The 22,578-nt window shown below is 33.9% G+C and overlaps 1 protein-coding gene across 1 annotated transcript in view; it reads right to left on the minus strand.

Moving 5' to 3' along the window:
- LOC125667313 (serine/threonine-protein phosphatase with EF-hands 2-like) overlaps positions 1 to 22,578 on the minus strand; it is a 75,350-nt gene that overhangs the window by 38,625 nt on the left and 14,147 nt on the right. Inside the window, exons 4-5 of the mRNA XM_056155902.1 lie at positions 8,290 to 8,417; positions 4,082 to 4,187 (exon numbers count right to left, since the gene is read on the minus strand). Of these exons, the coding sequence (XP_056011877.1) occupies positions 4,082 to 4,187; positions 8,290 to 8,417 (234 nt within the window). The remainder of the gene's footprint in view (positions 1 to 4,081; positions 4,188 to 8,289; positions 8,418 to 22,578) is intronic.

Genomic DNA, 22,578 nt, shown 5'->3' on the forward strand with positions numbered 1-22,578 from the left:
GTACTAGTAGTTAGTATTTACCTGACAGTGTTAACCCAGGTACTAATATTTATTATTATACTTCAGTATGAGAATTCTATGCAACGCGTAATCTGATTGGTCTAGACAGTCACGTGCCAGGGATGACAAAACTTCATATCTCCCTCTCAAACATCATATCTCCCTATCATATTTACCCCTTGGGCAGCCTCATGCATTTTCCATAAATTTAACGTCAAGGTAGACGACGTGTATTGTGACGTCACAATAAGTCTGAGTCATTCTACTTTCATGAATAGTTCGTAAGGCACAAACTATGCGGGTCTCTGATACACAGTAGAATGCATGGTTTTGGTTGATACAAAAACATGCAAGTAAATCAGCATTCAAGGAGAATGAAAATACAAAAACTGGTTATCATATCTGATTATCACTGTATTTCGTTGTTTGTACCTTCTACCGTAATACGTTGACGGCGCGGTGTTACTGTTAGGACGATCTCAGCTACATACAATGTATATAGATGAGAGGACTCCAATTTCAAATCCACTTTTGTAGTCTTGCTTTTTTTCGGTATAATAAACAATTTATTGCATGAATGTTCGGGAGATATGAAGATTTATTCACCCAAGAAAAATCATATTCCCCTCGGGCGTTGCCCTCGGGAAATATGATTTTTCTTGGGTGAATAAATCTTCATATCTCCCTCACTATCATGCAATAAATGTATAATATTTACTCAATGGTGTCAACCCAGGTACCAATAGTTAGTATTTACCTGATGATGTCAACCCGGGTACCAATAGTTAGTATTTACCCGATGGTGTCAACACGGGTTCTGATGGGTTTCCCGAAGAGGTCAAACCGAGTACTAAATAGGTCGGCTCAATGATGTCAACCCGTGTTCATTAGGTTAACCCAGGATATCAGCATTGGGGTTTCCAGATTTTTTATTGTTGTGACGTGAGTAGCCCCCGAGAAGGCCAAATATGTAGATTTTATTTATGTTATTATTTTATTGTACAGTAGGTGGTGTCTGTGGATAAACATGTATAAATGTGAATAAACTGTGAATGTTATTTGTGTGTTTAGTAATGTATAAAATGTAATTTTTGCATAGAAAAAAATACAATTGATACTTTCAATACATTTGCTCTCTATTAACAAACAACCTTGTCTATATTCACCATTTTCCCCTATGAGTATTTTTCACATAAATATTCTATATATATCATTCCAATTCATTTATGAAATGATTGAATCATTTTGAATATTACATTAACGTTACTGCTCTCATAAGATATCAAAATTAAATTTCAATACTCTGGTCTTTCCCAGAGAGCTAAATTGTCCTGAAGCTAATAAAACATTAGTACATGTAAATATTTACCATTTTTTGTCAATAATAAATGTATGCAATTTCAATGTATTTTTTGTTAAGCTTGTTTGTATTATGTGAGATATAACTTATATAGTGGTCAAAGTATTTTTGTAGCCGCAAAACACTGGACACATTAAGTGTGGATTTATTGGGAGACTCAGGTTTGTTTTAGCATGATAATGTGGGAATGAATGGCTTCTCAGCTACTCCATGTTCATAAGTGAGTGTTCGATTTACGTCACATTTATTCCACAATTAGATATCTTTCAAATTAACACCCACAAAGTGTGTATTACATTTGACTAAGACAACACTTGATAATTAAGACTAAATTTAGATAACATTTGATATGTACAATATTAACAACAACAACTCTGCAAGAACTATCAAATATCTACATTCTTTTGACACTTGTAGAAGACTGAGTGTTACAGGTTCTTATTCTACATTCTTTTGACACTAGTAGAAGACTAGGTGTGACAGGTTCTTATTTTACATTCTTTTGACACTAGTAGAAGACTGGGTGTTACAGGTTCTTATTTTACATTCTTTTGACACTAGTAGAAGACTGGGTGTTACAGGTTCTTATTTTACATTCTTTTGACACTAGTAGAAGACTAGGTGTGACAGGTTCTTATTTTACATTCTTTTGACACTAGTAGAAGACTGGGTGTGACAGTTCTTATTTTACATTCTTTTGACACTAGTAGAAGACTGGGTGTGACAGGTTCTTATTTTTGTGTCAAGGTTACTTCAAAGTCACACTATTTTCATATCGGAGAACATTCCACCAGAGGGCCTTAACATTTGTCATGTATACTACATGTAGCATTAAATTATAAATTCTGTCCTAATTTGCAGCATATACACTATGTCAGAACTATCAAACGATTAGCAAATTCAATAAGATATAAAGAAGACTGAATTTCCCTTTAGGCTTATTATATTTGCACATTGGTCATATTTTTGTCATACTAATCTGAAAAGTTCAAAATGCCTCTGTTCTGTTACTTCTGTCAATTAAGATTTATTCCCATATTCTAAAATCTTTGCTTGTTGTGATTTTGTTCTACTCAATACAAAAGTCGGCACATTTAAATATTTCAACTAAGGGAATAAAGTGATATTTTACAATTCCACTGAAAATGTAGTCCTCAATAATTCAAGTTTCCTGACTCCATTTCAGTGTTGAATGTTGCCAATGTAAGCAAGAAAGCCTAATGAGGGTCCATGGCAGAAAGGTGCATATTTTCTAATTTGTCTGAATGATGACACCTGAATCCATCCCTAATTAGTCATGGTGACTCTTCATGGGATGCTTACTCCTCCTAGGCACCTGATCCCACCTCTGGTGTGTCCAGGGGTCCGTGTTTGCCCAACTATCTATTTTGTATTGCTTGTAGGAGTTATGAGATTGATCACTGTTCGTTATCTTCACCTTGCATGCAAAGTTTCATTAAGTAGTATTTGAGATACTGTAGATTTATTACAATACTTGAGTACATCATTTGGCAAAACTGCCATTCAGTATGAATTGTACTTCTCCAAATGATTAATATCTATAATTAATATCATGATGAATAATTAAAAGTGAGACTTGATTTCACTAAAGAGGCTTCTCTAATTACTAATGATGTTTGTCCTTTGCAGGTGAAAATTACCATGACTTCTGATCACTGTGGGGGGTGGGGGGGGGGGGGGTGGTGGTGGAGATGGCTGATCCTTAAAAGAGTCTGTTGCAATGGGACCCAGAGATGCTGGAGAGGGGCAGGGATGTGGGGGCTGGATCAGGCTCGGAGGTGGAGCTTGCAATCTTTCCCTTTTCTAATTACTCATATATATCATAAGAAATGTACAGTATTAAGAAACCATTTCTTACCAGCTGTGACCTGGTGACCTTGACCTTTCAACCTAGAAAACAATAGAAGTCATCCTTATGGATGTTTATGTGATCATTAATTTCAATAAGGTACAATCCCTTTATGATTTACCCCACAGGGGCTAAGTCAGTTTTGGGCCTGAACTCTGTGATACCATAAATATTTATGGTATCACAAGAGTTCGGGCCCAAAACAGGCTTAACCCCTGTGACTTACCCAAGAGTGTTTTGTGCTGTTTTAGGTTTACTTAAGTGATTTGTAAGAGGTTCTGGAGAAGAAGTAAAAAAATTATGGAAAGCTAACAAACAAACTGACAATTGAAAACTCCAATCAGAATAAAATCTCATTGCTATGGTATATTAAAGTTATTTTGCCCCAAGACTTAGAGGCATTGTATACAAGCTTTCATTTGCAAATTACACATCAATAGGAAACATTGTTAGCAATGAGTAATTTTTGTGAGAAAGTAGAGATCGAATCTCAGATATTTATCACATGAAACTAGAAAACTAACAAGTCAGAAAGGATCTTGCAATGAATATTTTATAGGCAGGCATGTCATAGAAAGTGCTGTTATCTTTTTAGTATTAAAAAATTCCCAAATCTGAAAATAATCTTTCTCTGCCTAACTATATGTATACACAATTTATAAAAATCTTCCCAAGAAAACTAAAGTTATTGCTTGCCATAGAAAGTGCTGATGGACAGACAGATGGATGGACAGATGGATTATTATAAGGCACCTGCCATGTTGCAGAGCCCTCATACAATCTGATTTTCAGTACACTCATTAACTTAGCTGTTAGTCTAAACATCTATTACCCTGAAGTATTTTACTTACCAATTACTGCAGGCCTTTGTGACACAGACAATGCTCGCAGAATCTTTGGTTGTCCCAGGTCATCTGTGTCCATTTGGCTCAATATGGTGTTGAAAAAGTTGTAAAGCTGATGGATTGACAAAAGATTTCTTTACCTACATTATTGTTCACAGTATTGAAACAGATTCCTAATTATCATGTCCCAAACTTACACAATCTGTACCTCATGTTACTCTACAAAACCAGGTCCAAGGCAATATTGTCATCAAGTCCAATCATTGAAACAGTAGGCAAAGTTCCAATAACAAAAGGTCCATAGGCCTCAACAGTCACCCGATCATCACAACTAAAGGTCCATAGGCCTCAACAGTCACCAGAGTATCACATAACTAAAGGTCCATAGGCCTCAACAGTCACCCGATCATCACAACTAAAGGTCCATAGGCCTCAACAGTCAACAGAGTATCACATAACTAAAGGTCCATAGGCCTCAACAGTCACCAGAGTATCACACAACTAAAGGTCCATAGGCCTCAACAGTCACCAGAGTATCACATAACTAAAGGTCCATAGGCCTCAACAGTCAACAGAGTATCACATAACTAAAGGTCCATAGGCCTCAACAGACAACAGAGTATCACATAACTAAAGGTCCATAGGCCTCAACAGTCACCAGAGTATCACATAACTAAAGGTCCATAGGCCTCAACAGTCAACAGAGTATCACATAACTAAAGGCCTCAACAGTCACCAGAATATCACACGATTGGTGTTCAGCAGAAGAGAACAGTTTTAAAGGCTGCATTATTCTAAGAGATGCTGGTCTCAAGAGAAAAGTTTTAAATGCTGCACTATTCTAAGAGATGCTGGTCTCAAGAGAAACGTTTTAAATGCTGCACTATTCTAAGAGATTCTGGCCTCAAGAGAAAAGTTTTAAATGCTGCACTATTCTAAGAGATTCTGACCTCATCTGTAAGATTTGAAGGGATCATGACCTAAGAAATTCAATACTTTCATTCCCTTTCACACTAAGATGCTCTGTATCAAGATTGGGTCAGTAGTTTCAGAAGAGTGTTGTACATGTATGTGTATTGTACATGTATGTGTGTGTTGTACATGTATGTGTGTGTTGTACATGTATGTGTGTTTTTATAGGTCATGATCCCTTGGAAGCTTACAGGAGAGGCCACAATCTCTTAGAAGAGTGCACAGTCTCATTGTTTATTCTTCATAATAAAAATTAAAAAAAAATAGATAATACATATAGCCTTGAACTCATGTAGAATAGATTGTCCAGACCGTGACTTTCACTTGAACTCATGTAGAATAGATTGTCCAGACCGTGACTTTCACTTGAACTCATGTAGAGTAGATTTCCAGACCGTGACTTTCAAAAGTGTGATTGTTTTTGCATGAGCAAGGTGACTCAGGTGGCTGTTGTGGCCTATGGGCCTCTTGTTTCAACATCTTATTTTATCTTGCTGCACATGAGATCAATTGTGCAACACAGATACAAGCTTGCCTCATGTTTGTATGCCAAACTCAAATTCCAATTAATATAAATTGGAACGTCAGTCCACTTCTTTAAAATGGTGTGAATGCAGCTAGATTAACAGCTTCAAAATTTAGTGCAGATTGTGCGTCAATATCATTCAGTTCCGGAATTACAAGGCTCTGTGTGAATGGGGTATTACTGTATCCACATATAGCACATTAACTAAGAATGGAGAAGCCATGTTTAGGCATTGTCTGTCGCCCAATCCTATTCTCTTGAAGAAAATGATGTTTAAGGAAAAAAATTTCAATTAAAATATAAAAAAATTTGAATGCACTGGATGGAAAGTAGGCTGGCTAGATAATATGACTGGTTCCTAAGTAAACTTCTTTCATGTCATCTTCCATTTCAGTTCAAAGACAAATGTGCTTCTGGACTGCCAACACTAGTTAGCACTATCAGGAATTTGTTATTTCTTTTAACTTCCTTGATAGATGACAGTGAATACTCTATTATGTGCTGCCTTGAGACATCAAATCCAACTTAACAAAATAAATACAAATTGATAAAAAAAACGTAACTCCCACTGATCAATACTCTAATCTGTGTAATTATCTTAAACCCTCGTCCATTAGAGTGAAACATAAAGAAAGGTTAAATGCACTTACTCTGGGATATAAAGACAGTTTATATATATTCTGCATCAAACATTTTCCTCATTTAATCATCTATTAAGTTCCATGATGCTTTTTAGTGTAAATCAATGAAGTAATGGCAAAATGCCTTTAAAAAAATGCTAAAATATAATGGAAAACTCTTGAAACATTAACACAGAAAAGCCCAAGATAATGGCTAGGTAACGGAGTCTCTTAGCACATATCCTGAAACATAAAAGGTGGGCTCTGTAAATCTCCAACTATGACAGTTGTTTTTGTTCCTAAAAGCATGTATGGTTCTTATTATCCACTCTGAATGTGTTGAGAGATGATTTAATATTCAAGTTTTTGAGAAATAATCTTGTAAGCTAAAAAATACCGTCTTAACGGGGCATATAAATGATTTTGGATCGTTTCAATCAAATTAAGGTTAGCTGTTTGGAATCTGCTACCGCTTCTCAAAGAAGCAGTGGCAGATTCATAACAGCTAATTTTGATTAGATTGGGATTGTTTGAAATCAACCTTTTCCTGTTATAGAAATAAATATCTTTCATTGAAAAGTGGATTAAAATATAACTACATCGGATATACTCTTTATATTTACACAATATTTGTTGCTATGTTCTACACATATCAAGTACTATAATATCATTGATAAATATCTAAGTATTTTTTTTACCAAAATTGTGTCCATGCCTCTTTAATGTTAATTGAAAAAAACAACAAGATATGGTGAAACACTGCATGCATGACCAAACTCCAAGGTCAAGAGGCCAAAAATTTTGGTATGAAAGTCCTATAGCACTAACTGCATTCCAAAGTTATGGGCAAGGTAATGATATCAAAACTTTTGTTACCTAAAGAAAGATATCTTATCTAATGGAATCACCAAAAGTTATGGGCAAGGTTAAGGTCAAACCCCAAACATTTTGGTAACAAAAGAAAGGTCTAGTCAAAAGGAATTATACACATGGGAAATATGAAAGCCATGTCACCATCCATTCAAAAGCTATGACCAAGGTTAAAGTTTCTGTGGACAAACAGATGGACCAACAAGAGGCCCATGGGCCACATCACTCACCTGAGTCACCTTGGCCCATATTTAAAGATTTTCCCTATATATTCACATGTAAAACTTTGATCCCTATTGTGGCCCAATCCTACCCCTGGGGGCCATGAATTTTACAAACTTGAATCTGCACTATGTCAGGAAGATTTCATGTAAAGGTACACTTCTTGGGCCCATTGGTTCTTGAGAAGATTTTTAAAGATTTTCTCTATATATCTGTATGTAAAACTTTGATCCCCTATTGTGGCCCCATCCTACCCATGGGGGATGGGGTCATGATTTTTTCAAACTCGAATCAGCGCTGTGTCAGGAAGATTTCACTTAAATGTAAACTTTTCTGGTCCAGTGATAATTCAGAAAATTTTCAATGGATTTTCATTATATATTTTTATGTAAAATTTGTATCCCCTAGCTATCCCCAACCTATCTCCAGGGGTCATGATTTTAAAAAACTTGAATCTCCACTATGTCAGGAAGCTTTCATGTAAATGTCAGCTCTTCTAGCCCAGTGGTTCTTGAGAAGAAGATTTTTTAAACGACCCCACCCTATTTTTGCATTTTTGTGATTATCTCCCCTTTGAAAGGGGCATGACCCTTAATTTGAGTGAACCTGAAAGCCCTTCACCCAAGGATGCTTTCTACTAAGTTTGGCTGAATTTGGCCAGTGGTTCTGGAGAAGTTGAAAATGTAAAAAGTTTACAGACGAATGACGGACAACAGACGATCCGAAAAGCTCACTTGAGCTTTCAGTTCAGGTAATCTAAATACTATGTGCCTCCAAATTTCAGATTACGAGGGCATAAAATGACTACCATAACTGAAAATAAACTACATATGACCCCTCCTCCTAGAAAAATTATAGCAACTAGAAAAGGGAACATAAAAAGGAGAATGAGATGCACTGCCAACAGCCAGCTTTGATTTTTATTTACATAACAAGAAACGTAGTTGTTCAATTATTTCAGTAAATAGTCTTTAAATAATCACAACATGATTTAAGAAATGTACCTTTAGTTGATTTTGCTCCCCAGCATATTCTATAGATTGGAATATGGTCCATGTGCACCGCCTTCTGGCTTCTGTTCTTGCTAAATACCGCCGGTACCACTTCTGTATCAGCACAGCTGAGCGAATCACTGTCAAGAAGATTAGAATCATAATGACTACGGTATGGTAAATCTAACTGTCAACCAGATCCAATGATGGTTAACACAACTAACAACCGGATACAGTGATGGTTAACACAACTAACAACCAGATTCAATGATGGTTAACACAACTAACAATTAGATCCAATGATGGTTAACACAACTAACAATTAGATCCAATGATGGTTAACACAACTAACAATTAGATCCAATGATGGTTAACACAACTAACAATTAGATCCAATGATGGTTAACACAACTAACAATTAGATCCAATGATGGTTAACACAACTAACAATTAGATCCAATGATGGTTAACACAACTAACAACCAGATACAGTGATGGTTAACACAATTATTAACCGGATTCAATGATGGTTAATAAACTAACAATCAGACTGAAATATGGTTAACATAACTAACAAACAGATTTGAAGATATAGCTAATAAAACTAACAACTAACTGAGTGATGGTAAACACAACTAATACCAAGATTCAATGATGTATAATAAAACTAACAACTAACTGAGTGATGGTAAACACAACTAATACCAAGATTCAATGATGTATAATAAAAAGATGAAGATAACGATCAATGATCAATCTCATATTTCCTATCAAGAATACATAATTAAGAGTAGGGCAAACATGAACTCCTAGACAAACCAGAGGTGGGATCAGGTGACTAGGAGGAGTAAGCATCTCCTGTTGACAGGTCACACCCGCCGTGAGCCCTATACCGGTATATCTTAACAGACTAATAATCAAACTGAGCAATGAGTAACACAAATAAAAACCAAATTTAATGATAGCTAATAAAATTAATTAACAACCATTCTGAGAGATAGTTATTAAAACTCACAACCAGAGTAAACTAGGTCTGTCCTAACAGGACTATTATACACCCCAAAAGCTGCATGGGTAACATCAATAGAGATCATCCTTATCCATGGTAAGTTTGTGTGTGAAGTATGGCGATGCCACTGGTAAAATAATGGAAATCACTTATGGCCTACATATTGTTTCCTCATTTCAGTTCTTGTCTCATGAATTCGACATATGTGTGTTAAATCATTTCAGCTCCAGTAGGTATTCATTCAATTCTAAGAGTAAAAACTTTTTCACTTGATAGACTGACAGATTAATTTGAACTATGGACCCTCCAAAACACTAGGGATAATCCTTATCCCATTTTCTGGCTTTTGATGCACAAGTTTAATCATTTCTGTATATATCAACACGAAATGGAATAATAACTTTCAAAACTTCTTAACCATTTTCTTGTATACATATTCAGTTTACTTGAATTTTGATCTATTGATCCCAAAATCAATCCTTATAATGGTAAGAAATTTCACTATGCTAAGTAAAACAAGAGTTGTCAGAAGACAACATAGCTTGCCGGGAAGCATGACTCTACTTAACCTACCATTCAAAAGGTTAAAGTTGTTGAAAAACAGGTCAAAGTCCAAGGTTACTAGGTCAAAAGATTTGACACAATATCAAAGGCCTGGTCATGAGGCATCTAAATATAAAATATCAAATCCTTATCCCCTTGGTTCAAAAGATATAGCCAAGGTTAATGTTTTTGAAAAGTAGGTCAAAGATCAATTGTTCTGGTAACAAAAGAAATGTCTTCTAATGAGGCATCTATATTTGAAACATCAAAGCCCTATCACTCTGGGTTCAAAAGACATAACCCAGGTTTAAGTTTTTGGACAGTATGTCAAAGTTCAAAGCAAAGGTCATTAGGTCAAATATCTTCTACCAAATCAAAGGTCTCTTCATAAGGCATCTATATGTAAGATTATAAGACTCTCTTATGAGTAGCCATGAAATATAAGGTGATTCCACCCGAGGGTTGCAAAAAAGCTGTGAAACCCGAGGCTTTGCCGAGGGTTTTACCGTTTTTTTGCAAACCCGAGGGTAGAATCACCTTAATATTTCATGGCAACTCATAAGAGAGTATTTTTCTCTCATATTTCTAGAGGTTTTCCGTTTTCCTTGTGCCTAGTGACGCCATTTTGAGAATTTTCCAATTAATTAATTTTTCGCTGTACATTAAAAATAACACCAGAATCGAATTCTACGATCTTCATTTTGGCAACTATGTTGCCGAAAAAAATCGGCCGACGAGTGTATAAGTGAATTGTATTAGAGTTATTCCTCTTTGAATAAATCGATCAATAATCAAGGTGATGCGTGACGTAACTCGACAGTCATCAGCGCGAAACATTTTGACAGACCTAATCAGAATATGAATCCACAAATGCACGTTTTTTTTTCTTAGAGGAGCATTGATATTGATGTTAATTGAACAGTTATTTAATGACGAGTGTGTGAAGAGGAATTCCAAGTGCTTTTTGTTGGTGAATATGGGCATGGCTAGACTTTCGTTTTTCACGCGTGCAAGGATTCGAGTCTCATGAACATTGAAGGCACTTATTTCACCTGAGGCACGGACAGTAGACGTTGACAGAGTGAATGTGGAGGTAGGCCTAGAAGTAATAGCCCGTGTGGGCTGGGTTTCTGTGAACTGGCATAATGCACCGGATGACATAGGTGTATGAGGAATTTGTGACTGTTGTTGAGTGTGCAGTAATTGTTCAAGGAATGTGTATTTCTGTGTCCGGTCACATACACCTGGAGATTATCAAGGACATTACAATCTGTCAGTTTTTGTACAAGAGATTTGCAGACGCTAGTGTTCGTCAATCGAGGCGAGGTAAGTTGCAAACTAGTTGTGTATTGATTATGACGTCACGGGATATGTAAGATAAACGTCACGTGATATGAAAGATAGAAATATCTTACATACCTTTCTTTCATAGAATATCTGTATCTTACATACGTAGATATGAGAGAAATCAAATCTCTATCCCTATTGATCCAGGATAACGTTTTTAAAAAGTAGGTCAAAGTCCAAGGTCACAAGGTCAGGTATTGGTACCAGTGACAACAAAGGTCTCTTCACGAGGCATCTACATGTAAATTATTAAAACCCTATCCCCTTGGCTCAAAAGATATAGCCACGGTTAAAGTTTTTAAAAAGTAAGTCAAAGTCCACAGTAAAGGTCACAAGGTCAAAAGTCTTGGTACCAATGCAAAGGTCTCTTCATGAGGCATCTATATGTGAAATATCAAAACCCTATTCCCCTTGGTTCAAAAAATATAGCCCAGGTTAAAGTTTTTCCCTTAAAGTGTGACGCTGACACAGTGGTCATGACAATAGCTCTCTAGACAGTTGTTCCGACCAGCTAAAAATTAGTTAAAGCCCTGAATCTGTTTTGTTTTATCAGTACCCTTCTAGCTTCAATTGAAGGGGGGTATATAAAGATGGTTACTGAAACTTACGACAATATACTAAATTTATGATCAGACTGAGTGATGCTTACAGAAATTTACAATCAGACTGTGATATCGGTTACTAAAACTTACAATTAGACTCACTAACATTTACTAAAACTTACAATCAGACTCACTCATAGTTAATATATACTAAAGTGTACAACCAGAAGGAGAAATGTTTACTTAAACTAGCAACCAGATTGAGCAATAACAACTAAAAATAACAGTCACCAGACATTGTGATGATTATTTAAACTTAACACCTGACATTGTGATGATTATTCAAACTAAACACCTGATGATTATTCAAACTAAACACCTGACTTTGTGATGGTTATTCAAACTATATATATAAACACCTGACTTTGTGATGATTATTCAAACTAAACACCTGATGATTATTCAAACTAAACACCTGACATTGTGATGATTATTCAAACTAAACACCTGACTTTGTGATGGTTATTCAAACTATACACCTGATGATTATTCAAACAAAACACCTGACTTTGTGATGATTATTCAAACTATATATATAAACACCTGACATTGTGATGATTATTCAAACTAAACACCTGATGATTATTCAAACTAAACACCTGACTTTGTGATGATTATTCAAACTAAACACCTGACTTTGTGATGATTATTCAAACTATATATATAAACACCTGACATTGTGATGATTATTCAAACTAAACACCTGATGATTATTCAAACTAAACACCTGACTTTGTGATGATTATTCAAACTAAACACCTGATGATTATTCAAACTAAACACCTGATGATTATTCAAACTAAACACCTGATGATTATTCAAACTAAACACCTGATGATTATTCAAACTATATATATAAACACCTGACATTGTGATGATTATTCAAACTAAACACCTGACATTGTGATGATTATTCAAACTAAACACCTGATGATTATTCAAACTAAACACCTGATGATTATTCAAACTATATATATAAACACCTGACTTTGTGATGATTATTCAAACTAAACACCTGATGATTATTCAAACAAAACACCTGACTTTGTGATGATTATTCAAACTATATATATAAACACCTGACTTTGTGATGGTTATTTAAACTAAACATCTGACATTGCGATGATTATTCAAACTAAACACCTGACATTGTAATGGTTATTTAAACTAAACATCTGACATTGCGATGATTATTCAAACTAAACACCTGACATTGTGATGGTTAATCAAACTAAACACCTGATGATTAATCAAACTAAACACCTGACATTGTAATGGTTATTTAAACTAAACACCTGACATTGTGATGATTATTCAAACTAAACACCTGATGATTAATCAAACTAAACACCTGACATTGTGATGGTTATTCAAACTAAACACCTGACATTGTGATGGTTATTCAAACTAAACACCTGATGATTATTCAAACTAAACACCTGACTTTGTGATGATTATTCAAACTAAACACCTGATGATTATTCAAACTAAACACCTGACTTTGTGATGATTATTCAAACTAAACACCTGACTTTGTGATGATTATTCAAACTAAACACCTGATGATTATTCAAACTAAACACCTGACATTGTGATGATTATTCAAACTAAACACCTGACATTGTAATGGTTATTTAAACTAAACACCTGACATTGTGATGATTATTCAAACTAAACACCTGATGATTAATCAAACTAAACACCTGACATTGTGATGGTTATTCAAACTAAACACCTGACATTGTGATGGTTATTCAAACTAAACACCTGATGATTATTCAAACTAAACACCTGACTTTGTGATGATTATTCAAACTAAACACCTGATGATTATTCAAACTAAACACCTGACTTTGTGATGATTATTCAAACTAAACACCTGACTTTGTGATGATTATTCAAACTAAACACCTGACATTGTGATGGTTATTCAAACTAAACACCTGATGATTATTCAAACTAAACACCTGACTTTGTGATGGTTATTCAAACTATATATATAAACACCTGACTTTGTGATGATTATTCAAACAAAACACCTGACTTTGTGATGATTATTCAAACTATATATATAAACACCTGACATTGTGATGGTTATTTAAACTAAACATCTGATGATTATTCAAACTAAACACCTGACATTGTGATGATTATTCAAACTAAACACCTGATGATTAATCAAACTAAACACCTGATGATTATTCAAACAAAACACCTGACTTTGTGATGATTATTCAAACTATATATATAAACACCTGACATTGTGATGGTTATTCAAACTAAACACCTGATGATTATTCAAACTAAACACCTGACATTGTGATGATTATTCAAACTAAACACCTGATGATTATTCAAACTAAACACCTGATGATTATTCAAACAAAACACCTGACTTTGTGATGATTATTCAAACTATATATATAAACACCTGACTTTGTGATGGTTATTTAAACTAAACATCTGACATTGCGATGATTATTCAAACTAAACACCTGACATTGTAATGGTTATTTAAACTAAACACCTGACATTGTGATGATTATTCAAACTAAACACCTGATGATTAATCAAACTAAACACCTGACTTTGTGATGGTTATTCAAACTAAACACCTGACATTGTGATGGTTATTCAAACTAAACACCTGACATTGTGATGGTTATTCAAACTAAACACCTGATGATTATTCAAACTAAACACCTGACTTTGTGATGATTATTCAAACTAAACACCTGATGATTATTCAAACTAAACACCTGACATTGTGATGATTATTCAAACTAAACACCTGACATTGTGATGGTTATTCAAACTAAACACCTGATGATTATTCAAACTAAACACCTGACTTTGTGATGGTTATTCAAACTATATATATAAACACCTGACTTTGTGATGATTATTCAAACTAAACACCTGATGATTAATCAAACTAAACACCTGACTTTGTGATGATTATTCAAACTAAACACCTGATGATTATTCAAACTAAACACCTGACATTGTGATGATTATTCAAACTAAACACCTGACATTGTGATGGTTATTCAAACTAAACACCTGATGATTATTCAAACTAAACACCTGACTTTGTGATGGTTATTCAAACTATATATATAAACACCTGACTTTGTGATGATTATTCAAACTAAACACCTGATGATTAATCAAACTAAACACCTGACTTTGTGATGATTATTCAAACTAAACACCTGATGATTATTCAAACTAAACACCTGACATTGTGATGATTATTCAAACTAAACACCTGACATTGTGATGGTTATTCAAACTAAACACCTGATGATTATTCAAACTAAACACCTGACTTTGTGATGGTTATTCAAACTATATATATAAACACCTGACTTTGTGATGATTATTCAAACTAAACACCTGATGATTATTCAAACTAAACACCTGACTTTGTGATGGTTATTCAAACTATATATATAAACACCTGACTTTGTGATGATTATTCAAACTAAACACCTGATGATTATTCAAACTAAACACCTGATGATTAATCAAACTAAACACCTGACATTGTGATGATTATTCAAACTAAACACCTGACATTGTGATGATTATTCAAACTAAACACCTGATGATTATTCAAACTAAACACCTGACTTTGTGATGGTTATTCAAACTAAACACCAGACATTGTGATGATTATTCAAACTAAACACCTGACATTGTGATGGTTATTCAAACTAAACACCTGACTTTGTGATGGTTATTCAAACTATATATATAAACACCTGACTTTGTGATGATTATTCAAACTAAACACCTGACTTTGTGATGGTTATTCAAACTATATATATAAACACCTGACATTGTGATGGTTATTCAAACTAAACACCTGATGATTATTCAAACTAAACACCTGACTTTGTGATGGTTATTCAAACTATATATATAAACACCTGACTTTGTGATGATTATTCAAACTAAACACCTGACATTGTGATGATTATTCAAACTAAACACCTGATGATTATTCAAACTAAACACCTGACTTTGTGATGATTATTCAAACTAAACACCTGATGATTATTCAAACTAAACACCTGACTTTGTGATGGTTATTCAAACTATATATATAAACACCTGACTTTGTGATGATTATTCAAACTAAACACCTGATGATTATTCAAACTAAACACCTGACTTTGTGATGGTTATTCAAACTATATATATAAACACCTGACTTTGTGATGATTATTCAAACTAAACACCTGATGATTATTCAAACTAAACACCTGACTTTGTGATGGTTATTCAAACTATATATATAAACACCTGACATTGTGATGATTATTCAAACTAAACACCTGACTTTGTGATGGTTATTCAAACTATATATATAAACACCTGACTTTGTGATGATTATTCAAACTAAACACCTGATGATTATTCAAACTAAACACCTGACTTTGTGATGGTTATTCAAACTATATATATAAACACCTGACTTTGTGATGGTTATTTAAACTAAACACCTGATGATTATTCAAACTAAACACCTGACATTGTGATGATTATTCAAACTAACCACCCCAGGCATTGTGATGGTTATTCAAACTAACCACCCCAGGCATTGTGATGGTTATGCAACCAGCAATAACAACCAAAAATAACAGTCACCAGGCATTGTGATGGTTATTCAAACTAAACACCTGATGATTATTCAAACTAAACACCTGATGATTATTCAAACTAAACACCCGACAGTGTGATGGTTAAAAAACCAAACTACCAGTGTTTAAGAAATGCATTGCTTGTCTTGTTTTTTCATTTGAAAAACACGATATTCTTACCAGCTAGCACAATGAACAGACATTGTTTAAAATTTATCGATCCTCGCAATCCAATTTTTGCTTTGTTCATGGGTGTTTTTGAATCGTGGAAAATATAGATTAACGAAATTTCAAAAGAATGTTTTTAAAAAATAAATATCTGTCTTTATTCATAAGAACACAGGTGATTATGGAGTATAATAACTGTGTTCAGTGAGCGCTGTTCACTCGTGATTGCTTTATACATTATAAAAAGTTCATTAAAATGTGTTATTTTCTTTGCATTAATCAAAGTGTATTATACCTGGAATTTAATACAAATAATGGTATATGATTTATGACTGTTTTTGAGTACCTTGAATATCTTTTTTCAAGAGCAAGTCAAGTTCATTTATTTCGCTCACACCATAAATCAGTGGTGCATGAGGTACAATAAATAATAAAAGATAATGATAAGACCTTACAAAAAACATTTTGATTACTCTAAAACTATATTCATTTGGATGTATCATTCCTTCTTTTTCAACTGATTCACTGGGGGGAAATAAAACAATGCCCCATAAAATTTAAGCTCCAGACGGACTTCTCAATGCTTAAATTCCTTCATTTTTACGACACTGAATTCCGGCCCACACAACACAAAACAGCGTGAACTATTTTTTCATGATCATTTAGAAATAGTGAAAATTTAATTCACATAAATCCAGTATACACATTTAGGGTCAGCATGATTCACAAAACAAACAAACAAATAAACTTGATATTCATTCCTTAATTTTAATTACAGTTTGTAATCTAATTCATTTCTTTTTATAAATATAAGCTTTTATGTGATTAAGGTGAAAGGTCACTTGCGTGTCACATTATTTTAAAATCAAGCATTATACACAATGATAATCGGATCAAAGAATTATTATTCTGACAAAATATTGGAATATGGAAATAATGGCATTTCAATACACAATTTCCAAGTTGCCCAATAATTATTTCCCTTCGTTGGACTCTTATGCACGGTGAGACACAAGATATGTTTTCGTATTCATGCGGTGGCTGGGTACATATGATCATACTTGTAGCTGCGTTCATATATTGCCAAAAGGATGATAACCAGACATCATGCAATCACCCGAACTGCAGGGACACACAGGTTTAGTTTAAGTTTATGAGTATTCAATAATAAAATTGTTCAAACAAAAATCGATAATCACCATCTTTATTTGATTAAAGTATCACTCGTATAGAAGAGGAAATAAATAATAATTTCATAATTTAATCTATAATGGCCTTATTCAAACAAATTATTCTTGATGTGGTCACATTAATGTACGTATACCAATGGCTGATATAAACAAAATTTCTTAACTTTTATCCTTATTTACATAGCAAGTCTATACAATATGTATACATTTTGTACCCATGCATCCAAGCATTCAACAGAAAACTTAACATACCTTCATCACAAAAGAGCTGATATCTTGGAAATTGCATATTCTGCATTCATATAGCTAGGAACGATTTGTAAGATTGGTCAAATTTTGGGTCGGGAATGATGTAAAAATCTGACAAATGTTTAAAAAGCCCATGTCCAATGTTTGTCAGTGAAAATATTTCTCATACAATATTTCCCTATTATCTGTTGTTTTTTTTAGTTTTTGTTTTTGCCTTCATGAAAAATTCTGCCAGTTAAATCATTCAAAGATTTCATTAAAGTAATTTCTCTTGTAAATGCGAATGCCAAGGAAAACATTTTTTTTTGTAATTAGTTTCTGAAAATAGTTTGATTTCAGTGATGCAGCCATCACATTGAACATTACAATGTCTGATGTCACCATCACCTATAATGTTTGCATTAATAATGTCACTATAATGAAATTGGCAACTAAATGCAAGAATGGCAAGTACTTAATGTCTACAATAATCAAATCTGCAGTTGTTATCGTAGAAATGCAATCACTTTGAAAACTAAGAACACTTCTTTGGGACCTCTGAGGAATGCTTATGCCAAGATTGATTACTCCAGGCATAAAACTGTTTGGTCAAAAACAGTTCTGATAATTAAAAGCCATTTTTGTTATATTGGATGATAATTCAGAAAAGTAATAACACTTCTAAGACCACAAGAGAAACATTTAATTACTCTCAGTTTGATAGCTGAGGAAAGTACACATTTCTGAAAACAGGTCTGCCAATCTAGACATGTAGCAATATCATCCTGAGATTTACACCAAGAGACATCTACAAAAATATATAAGTGTGGTGACTGGTTCTTTAATAAAAGAATGAAGCAAAACTCATTTTAAAAGTGATTCTTTTCCAGACATGATTGACCTCCAGTTTATTAGGTTAAAAATGGCAGTAATCAACTGAATAGCCTTTAGAGTCGGACAATTTGACAGTTTAGCTACTAACACAGCTTTATGCTGGCCTTTAGAGTCGGACAATTTGACAGTTTAGCTACTAACACAGCTTTATGCTGGCCTTTAGAGTCGGACAATTTGACAGTTTAGCTACTAACACAGCTTTATGCTGGCCTTTAGAGTCGGACAATATGACAGTTTAGCTACTAACACAGCTTTATGCTGGCCTTTAGAGTCGGACAATTTGACAGTGTAGCTACTAACACAGCTTTATGCTGGCCTTTAGAGTCGGACAATTTGACAGTTTAGCTACTAACACAGCTTTATGCTTTGCAGACCTGGTCAACTGTTTGTGATAATGCCATATCAACAAGTGGATGTGCGGCAATGTCACTTAATTGTGGGATAGCTAGGTTTATGGTTGCTACAGAGAAGCAAATGATTGGACATCATGGTAGCTAGGTCCCTTCATCCTAGAACAGTATTAAGAATATTGAAATGCCATGGGATTAACTGCAGAAGACCTTTCGATGATTACAACTTTATCACCAATGATTACAACTTTATCACCAACGTTAAGTTAAAACTCTAAATGAATCAATGTAAAATATGGACACAGGTTTTGTTCTCCAACGAGTCTAGATTTAATGTTAGTAATGTTGACAGCAGAGCTTGAATTTGATGTTATGTACATGCATGTTTTGTAGACAATTGTGTCCTTGAACACAACAGATTCGGAGGAGGTAGCATGGTCTGGGGTGCAATCATAACACAAATATAAATATTCACTCATAGTACGTCATTTTGAATGGAACTTTAACTGCCAGACAATATGTAGACAAAATTCTGCAGCCTGTGTTACTACCACTAATGCATTATCATATGCAAGGCAATGAATTCAATTTTTCAGGAGGACAATGCACTGGCACACATTGCAAGATTTACTCATTTCCTTCTGATGCCATAAACATTCTTGATTGGCCCGGACTTAGCCTGGTTGAACATTTGTGGGAGGACTAGAATCTGCAAGAACTTGGAGGAATATTAATTGTTAGAAGAGTGGGAGAACATCCCCCAAAAGACCATTCCGTTAATGACACATCACCTAAGCGCTGTTATTAATTCTAATGGTGGGCATAATCAGTATTAAGGTGGCTCACTACACCCAGAAATAGTTTCTCAAATCAGTATGAATTGATTTAATTATAAAAAGTATGATGATATACAATAAGTATATATGTCAAAAAGGCAAAAAAAAATATACAAATTTGGATAAAAACATGATTTTTCCAAAAAATTATTTCAACACATATGAACAAAAGACTCTGGGGGATTTGAACTCGAGATCTGTGGTTCAACAGCCCAATGCTTTAACCACTGAGCTACAATGATAGACAAACAAACCGATTGATACAAATAATTTCACAAAACATTTAAATCGCCATCTTGTGACGTGGTGTCATACAGAGTATAAGCTTTAGTGTAGTGAGCTACCTTAATGACCAAAATCGCATTTTTTTGGTTCAGTGGTTCTTGATGCCCATCTTGACTTCCATTTCACATACAGCCTCTTAGGAAATAACAATGATGTTTAAAATCAACGAATATTAAACTTTTATCATAAAGATTATATATCACACATATTTGTTTATGGTATCAATGAATTAATAAATAACACAGAAAATAGCATTTATAAATTCTGTCAGTATAGATACAAAAGATTTATGTATCTATATGAAAGCTTCCTGACATGGTGTAGATTTAAGTTTATTCAAATAATGGCCCCCGTGAGTTGGGTGGGGCTCTGACCTTGGCATTTGACCTACTCTTTAGAAAACCTAACCTAAACAATATCTCCTACACTTTTACATTTTGTATATCATAGATTCCTTATGGCAAGACCTTTCATTTCATACCATGATCTTTAACATTGTGACCTTGACCTAGTAGTTTGACCTAAATTTCATATTGGTAATCTTAGTGACAAGACCTTTCTTTTCAAACTTAAGTTTTAACCTTGTTTATCATCTGTTACCTGTCATCTGTCTGTAAACTTGTTCACATTTTAATCTTCTCCAGAACTACCTGGCCAAATTCAATCAAATTTGGAACAAGTATTCCTTAGGTAAAGGGAATGCAAGTTGGTCCAAATGAAGGGTCATGTCTTCTTTGATAAAGGGGAGATAATCAAGAAAAGGCAAAAATAGGGTGGGATCATTAAGAATCTTCCCAACAACCACTTGGCCAAAATGTTTATGATTTACATGAAAGCTTCTAAACATAGTGTACTCTTCGTGTAAATTCAAGTCTGTTCAAATTATGGCCCTCGGGGGTTGAGTATGGCCACAATATGACATCAAAGTTTTACATGGGAATATACAGGACAAAATCTTCTTGAGAACAGCAAGTGTTTGATTATTTATATTGATAAGCATTTTGCAATCATCTACAGGTATATAGCGCAGATTTATTAAATTGTTCAAATCACGGCCTCTGGGGTAGAATGATCAAAGTTTTACAAGGAAATATATAGGAAACATCTTTAAAATTATTCATCTCAGTAACAAGGCCATAATTAGTCATATCAATATGTAAGTTTCATCAATTAGTTCAAATTCAAGTTTGTTCAACCAGGCCCTGGGGGTAGGGTGGGACCACAATAGGAGATAAAATTTTAATATTAGAGTATACAGAAAATTAATTAAAACAAATTCTTTTCAGGAGTGGCAGGGCCACACTAAATCATATCATAATGCAAACATTCCTGAGTTGCATTGATTCAATTTGGTTTGAAATTATCTACCCTGGGGTTAAGGTGGATCAAATTTTACATATTGCATGTCATTGTGCAATGTATACAGGAATTTTCAAAAAGTCTTCTTCTCCAGAAGAACGTACATCAACATGTTGTGTAAATTCAAGTTTGGTTATGTCATGACCCTTTGGGGCTTGGTTGGGGCATAATATGTAGTCAAAATTTTTTATGAGAAAAAATCTTTTAAAAATCTTAAATGCTGAACAATAGCAGGCCAAAGTGACCCAGGTGAGCAATGTGGCCTATGGACTTCTTATTTAAATCAAATACAAATTTGATTTAACTACAATATAACATACTAAAATAATTGAAGATATCTTCAAATGCGTTGTGTGCAACAGCTAATTGAAAACATCTTTAAATGATTGAAGACATCTTCAATTCAATTATTGTTTGCATAATAATAAAAATCAAAGTTATTTCTAATTCATTTTAATAATTTCATAAATTTTATTGAAACACACAATAAATTTTTAATTCATATTACATATGTAATGATTTCATCAATTTTATTGAAACACACAGTAAATTGATTTAAAGACGTTCATTGCTGACATAATGACCACAACAACTGAATTAAAGATGTCTTTAATTCTATTACTGAAGCAGTGTGTGATTAAGAATAAAGCATGTGCACATTAAATGAATTTTGCATGCTTTAAATAATTATTGTGTACAATGATTCATTTGATATTACATTGTATCGCATGCAATATTTTATTTAATGTAAATGATAATAACTGAGATCTACAATTTCTCACATCTATAATTGAATCAATACTCCCTTTAATTGAATTGTTTCTTTCTTTAATTGATTAAT

Source organism: Ostrea edulis, chromosome 2, assembly GCF_947568905.1.
Source record: "Ostrea edulis chromosome 2, xbOstEdul1.1, whole genome shotgun sequence".
NCBI lineage: Eukaryota > Metazoa > Mollusca > Bivalvia > Ostreida > Ostreidae > Ostrea > Ostrea edulis.